At 33.1% G+C, this 6,730-nt stretch overlaps 1 protein-coding gene across 1 annotated transcript; it reads right to left on the reverse strand.

The window, feature by feature from the left end:
• Positions 1–267: 267 nt before the first annotated feature.
• On the reverse strand, positions 268–5,294 carry LOC110095801 (inosine triphosphate pyrophosphatase). Its single transcript, XM_020821491.2, has 6 exons — positions 5,053–5,294; positions 1,108–1,172; positions 925–988; positions 839–848; positions 529–560; positions 268–422 (listed from the first exon to the last, which is right to left on the reverse strand). Exons 1-6 carry the CDS (start codon positions 5,234–5,236, stop codon positions 289–291), a joined length of 489 nt encoding a protein of 162 aa, XP_020677150.2. The 5' UTR covers positions 5,237–5,294; the 3' UTR covers positions 268–288.
• Positions 5,295–6,730: the final 1,436 nt, after the last annotated feature.

The following is a 6,730-nucleotide window of genomic DNA, read 5'->3' on the forward strand; positions in this document are numbered from 1 at the left end:
TACTAGAAAGCTGCTTTAAGAAACTATAAGAAAGTCGACGCAAACAAAACTTTAGTGAGCTAAACACAAACAAAGCTTAGTTCAATCATGTTAGGCTTTATAATAATTTAATTATTTTTATTTACACATAAAAATATGCATACATGTATTTATATGCATATTTATTCTGATTGATTGTTAACTAGCTAATCGAGAACATAAAATTTTGACTCATTTACTTAACAAGCAGAGATGAACAATAGAATAACACTTAAACTTTCTCAAACTTTGCTCGTTTACATCCCCTAATTAAAGAGCACAAAAGTTTACCATTGTTTTCCCAACAAACGTCAAAGGCTCTGTATTTGGCCCAAGAGCAAGAGAAAATACGCAGGCAGCATATGCTGATTTGTCTTCATAAGCCATTAGCAGATTGTTCAGACCTACATGAGAACAGTTAAAAAATAATAATAACAATAAATGCTGAAAGGGCATCAGAAAGAAGGTTTTAAAAAAGATTAATGTGAAACAATGGATTCTGTCTATCACCTTCATGTCCAATCTTCTGGAGAAACCACTTTCTGATTTTCCAAACGTTTCAGAACGCCAAAAGAGTCAGTATTAGGAATTTGAATTCAAAGACATGGATAATATTCATGAGAAAAGGAAAATATGCCAGCTTAAGGAATTCCATATAACACTAATGTGATTATGGCTTCCTTTGAGACGGCTTTCCTACTGCTTCTCAAAGCAGCTTTTCAGTACCAAAAAACAGCTTTAAAAAATAGTAAGAAAGCTGTTCCAAATGAAGCCTAAATCACATGACAAAGAAGTTACCGTTGAAGTACCAAGCACATACATGTAGGGGCCTGTGACAATGAAAGGAAATGACATTAATAGTAAGGAAATGGTATTAATAGTAATGGCTCAAAGAGCAGGAAATACCGGGTAGACCATTAAGAGCATTGAAACAAAGGCAGGTGTCCTCAACAAGAACTGGCCCATTTACCTATCACATAACCAAAGGACTCCTAAATATAAGGTTCTCAAGAAAGATAAATAATCTATGAGAAAGTAAAACTCACTATAATGTGAGCATTTATAGCTTAAAATATCTCATGGCAATACCTCAGTTGCAGCCAAACGGGCCTTGCCTTTTGATATCTCTTCTGGCTCACCTTGCAGTTCTGGCACTAAGAGAAATTGACAAGTAAATAATGAAATAACAAGCAAAGCAACCATTCATATGCTAATAAAAATGAAGCCCATGCAGATGTGGGGTATGGCATAGAGTTGATATTGTAATATTCTAAGGAAAAAGCCAAAAATAGTTTAGTCATAGAGTATAACATTTCTCCAATTTAATTGCTCCACCATACAGAATTTGATCCCAAATGATTCGTCCGGGCTAAATTGGCTGCATGATTCCAATATTCATAAATTTCTATCTAAGTGATCATTTGGAATAATTTTGTATGGTCGAGTGAATAAATGAGAGAAATTTAATATTTTGGGAATACATTTGCCAGATACAATTGTCGGGTGACTGTTTTGAGGTTTTTCTCTAATGTCTCAGTTGTTACTAAATATAAATGCGCCGCATTACTACAAATTGTACAATGAGTTGATCATTTTCACTAGTGAGATACATTTTTCAATGCATCTGCCTGCTTAATCAGATCAGGCATGCATTTATATAGAATGCTTTTCTTCTGGGTTTAACCTACAGTATTGTGAATTTGAATTGGTTGTATGTGAACTACAAAATAACATATATGCATCTTTATTCACTGTTTTCTACTTGAGGCTGACCACATACATTATAAATACCTTGACAAATTGACTGCCCTCACCACCATAACTCTTGCAAACCTAGATTCAAGCCAGCTCTCGTGCTTGGGCAACGTCAATGCATTAATATGTAGCGACCTAAGTGTGTTGTTGTATGCTATCATGAATGATTTACAAATTGATGAGAAATATGGGCACAAATTTGGATTAAGATCCTACCCCATGAAGATCAACACAAATAATCTTATGCAACTAAGCTCCCTCATAAATGATTAGCACACAATTGGACTATAATCCTATCAATAATGGGTGTTGAGAGTGTTGAGACGATGATAAAAATGATATAATCACCTATATAATTCAGCTATGATCAGCTAAATTTGAATGATGGTAAATCGATGCTTAGGAATGTCTCAAAGATAATTGACTAATTGTCGTGAAGTATGCATATTGATTATTTACTATATTATATTTTGGTTATCTATTAAATTTTATGGTCCCACCTATAATTTGCATAATAATATTTTTTAGACAAACAAGTGAAAGCTAGCAGATGAGCCATAGTGAGAGGAGTTTTTTTAAAACAATATAGAGGAGTCAAGTGAGAGTTGCTTTTAACTTATTAGAAGAGTTAAGGGGGAGAGTATTCCTTTTAACTTATCATAGGTGGGAGTGCCCTTGCTCATCCTTTTTTTTTTATTTGGTTTTTTTATTTGATTTTGTTTTATTTTATTTCTCCCACACTTTTGTAGCATTCAAGTGTCCATATAATGCTTTTTAGATAAGGAACATAAAACATAGGTCCAACTAAACTTGTATCTACATGTTAAGTATAATTTTTATGGAATTATAGCATAAATTTAAAGTGTTAACCAAAGTGAATGTCGATCTACGAAGGTTCTTAACGACAAACATAATATCAACCCAGATGGATATGAGATTGGTATTGTTCATTGCATGGTTGTATATATATATATATATATAGTCTCTCGACTTACAAGAGAATTCCTTAAGTGCATTATTTATTTTTTATTTTTTCTTTATTTTTCTTATTAAGGATCGCAACATGCAATTCAATGTCAACCTGAGTATGTATGGTTTCATTAGGGATCTTAGCATAAAGCACAATATCAACCCGGATATGTATAACTGCCCTAGGGATCTTTGCACAAAGCATCATATCAACCAAAGCATAAAGGCAATACTTTAAATGAAGGTTTTGTCATAGCCTATAGGATTGTTTGAGGCCAAGTAACAATAAGTTGAAGCCTTCTTTTGGAATTGGGTCATATTAGAGATTGACAGAGCAGTCAAAAAAGACACCCTCCTAAATGAGTGAAATTATGCGAAGTGTCTCAAATTAAACAGGCACTTTTTCTCTCTCTCTTTTTTTTTAAGCATGAGATTGCATCCACCATCATCCATGCACTTCATTTATGATCATGTAATTAATAGTTAACAGGTTGTTATTGACCAGGAGAACTATCACAATATGATGAGCTTATGAGGCCATCAAAATTGATTGCATCTTCTCTGGATCGAGCTATAATGACTCCTTCAATTTAATTTTGCAAGGGTCATAAGATTATATTATTTTATCTTGCTTTGTTGAGTAATGATTTGATCGATATTATAAAAGTTTGGCTTAACTTTGGCCGCATTTATAAGGCCTTTTTTGTGATAACTCGGGAGATGTACAACCATAAAATACTTCTTCCTTTATATTTGTTCTTTTCAATGTCAATAATCATTTTTAGGCTAATATATTCCTTGAAGAATATAGGATACTAAAATTTTGAACCAATTATTTGACCTAGAAACATATCGTAATACCAATGGTAGGCCAAAGCTTTATTCGAAGGCATATTAAATTAGGTCAACATCCTTAGTTTGGTCCTTGATTTGTTGAAAAAATAGCCAATTCTCTTAAGCTTGCTATGCTACATCTTTATTAAACTAAAGAAGCTTGGAAAAATCCAATTATGCTATACGAAACAAAATGAATGAGAGCTTTTTGATTTGTTGGCAAGGAAGGGTTGTCATCAAGTCGATTATATTTAGGCTTTTTTATTCAACCACATTTATCTCACTTGGCCAAGAGTTGGACATTTGTTTTTTTGGCCAAGAGTTGGAGATTATTTTTCATTGTAGTTCATCTTGTTGAATATATATAACTTAAATCATTTTTTGTTGGATGTAAAAGCCTTTAAAGAGCACAGAATATTAACTACTAGACATTACATTTCCTACTCATCTATTCAAGAATTCATTCTTAAATTTGGGGATCACCTTCATATAGGATATAAAAAGCATTATTGTTGGATCGCCTGTTATCTGAACTCCACAATACTTATGGAGTTAAAAAGCATTTTTGTTGGATTGACTATTACTTGAACTCCATAACAGATCAGCACTCTCCACAAGGACTATATGATGATCATGTTCAGAAACAATATCATGTTGACTTCGCTGAGCATCATGGGATAGCTAAAGATAGGCCTCATGGCATCTTGTATTCTAGTGTAGTGAGCAGCTTGGAATCCATCATCTTCATTATCACAGGGGAATATGGAGGATATTGTAGGGAAAAAAAAAGTTTGAGATCAGCATAGCTTTGTTGAGGTCATTACATAAAGCACAGTGTCAACTTACATGAATGCATCTTAACCATGGATTTTGATTGATTGTCCAATGCCAACCAAATCAAATGAGGCTCTTCCATCAATTAAGGAGAGAATAGCTTAATGATACAATATTCAAATCATCAGGCCTTATAAGAGGCCACAAACCAATCGAGAATTGAGACTTTGAGCTACTTTTTAGGAATAGAGATGCAACTAGGAGTTGAAGGGTGTTTACAGCCCTAGTTCATGACTCAAATTTGGAGTGATTTAGGAGTACTTGAGGCTACATTCTATTCAATTGATGTAGTTGCTTCTGTTGAGAATCGCGAAGTGCCTGACGATAAGCCTAGTTGGTTGCGCTCTGCTGGAATGGTCTATTAGCATTATTGGGTCACTAGTAGTTGAAAGAGACAAAAGCCAGAAATTTTACTCTACTGGCTTAATATCATAACCCTTGTTGAGTAATGCTTGATGCAAGTTCACCAACAACGAGTTCTAAGTTCACAATAAAAATTTTCTGCGTTTAAAAGAGCATTACAGCAAACAATCAAAAGAAACCAAAAAATTAAGGAAAAAAAGCATTAGATTCGTAGAAAAATCTACGGGATGGCACAAGTTGTCGTGGTGCAAGGGAATAAAGAGACCGAAAAGGGCTTACAATCGAGCCTTAGGGATTGGAAGGGGATGGAGTTCCCCAGAATAGCCCTCACTTCTTCCAGCTTTTTAGCATTTCCGGTGACGAAAGTTACCGGGCGTGTAAGAACTCGCATCGCTTCTTCGTTTCCCGACGGCGACGACTGCGACGGCAAGGACGACGGCGACGGTGGATAACCCCCGGACATGATTCAGCAGACTTGCACAGCGCAGTTCATCCAGGAGCTGTTTGTATCGGAGCTGAGAAAAGAATAAGGGTACGCTTTGTAAATAAATAAATATAATGTTTTTAAAATAATTTAATTGAATGTAAAATACATAAAATAATTATACTTTTTTATCTCTCATAAGTCATGATGCCTAATTTTTTTTATTAATATCTTCATAAGATTTTTATTTGATCAAATATTTAAACAAATGGATAAAATATTTTTAAATTTAATTATGAGGGATATTTTAATTTGAACTATACTTAAGCTTAGTGTAAGTTTGAGGATTAATTATTATGTGCGGACGCCGAACGTCGTCCGTAGACCAACAAAAATGTGTCACGTCACGCCTTGCTTGGTACCGTGACTTGGTACTGCTCGGTACCACGGCTCGGTACTGCTGACGTGGCACATTCTAGATGGTCTACGGACAACGTTCTGCATCCAATCTTTGCACAGAATAATTTTTTTCCAGCTTGAGACAATTTTCTCACTATTTTGTTTTCCAAATCACAAACATTGTTCCTTTTGCTACTACTTTTAATAAATTTAAGAATTATTAGTTTGTGAAAGTTTTAAGAAAATAGTTGTTTGATTAAAAAAAAAGATATATTTATAATATCCATACGAACTTTCAAATAAATCACTTTTCTCACAACAGTTTTATAATCATTTTTATGAAATGATGTAGCTAGTTCAATCTAATATAAAGCTATTTGTTTTGAGAGCCTATTGATTCAAACAATAGAAAGATGCTAGAGCTAGTGTTCTATGAAGGAACCAATGACTTGTGCAATACCAATGGCAATTCAAAGCAAAGGAAACCTATTCTAGACATGTTTTTATGGATAAGGCCAACCAATTTAGTATGTCCTCTTTGCTAGACCGAATAAAAAGCTATTTTGATGACCTTGCTCTCCCCTCTATGCTCCTTTGTTTAGTCGAAGTTAATATAAGGGATTCAAGCTTTATTTTTTAGCAACCAATATAATCACTAACTTAACTTTCCTTTTCTTTTAAATAAAAATTAATATTTGTATGTTTCAATATAGTTCTTCTTTTATTTGGAATAAATGTTCATTTTCCCGTATAGAATGTTGACCTCTTTTTTTTTCGTTGCTCATATGGTCAACCTGCTGTACTACACGAATATAGATTGCTTTGAATTTTTTCCCAATTAGTTGTTGTTGTACAATATATATTAATATATATGTAAGTATATATATAGTGATAGTAATATATATATTATATATATATATATATATATAATATATATTTTATATATATATTTTGAATTCTTAAAATTGGGGCAGTAATTAGTGAATTTGTCTTAGTCATCTCTATAGTGGCATTTGATTAAATGAAGAGTTGAACTTTTTAATTAATGTAATTAAATAACTCATCTCTCAATAATTTATTATTAGAATACTAAATTTTATAAATTTAAAATAATAAAATAAACTTTCATTTTCA

Source organism: Dendrobium catenatum, unplaced genomic scaffold (genome assembly GCF_001605985.2).
Source record: "Dendrobium catenatum unplaced genomic scaffold, ASM160598v2 original_scaffold_125165, whole genome shotgun sequence".
Lineage (NCBI taxonomy): Eukaryota > Viridiplantae > Streptophyta > Magnoliopsida > Asparagales > Orchidaceae > Dendrobium > Dendrobium catenatum.

Coding starts and splice junctions, on each gene's coding strand:
- LOC110095801 (XM_020821491.2), bottom strand. CDS start 5,236: ATGTCCGGGGGTTATCCACCGTCGCCGTCGTCCTTGCCGTCGCAGTCG. Junction 1,173..5,052: donor CCAATCCCTAAGGCTCGATT/GTAAGCCCTTTT, acceptor AATTTCTCTTAG/TGCCAGAACTGCAAGGTGAG. Junction 423..528: donor CCAGAAGATTGGACATGAAG/GTGATAGACAGA, acceptor GTTCTCATGTAG/GTCTGAACAATCTGCTAATG.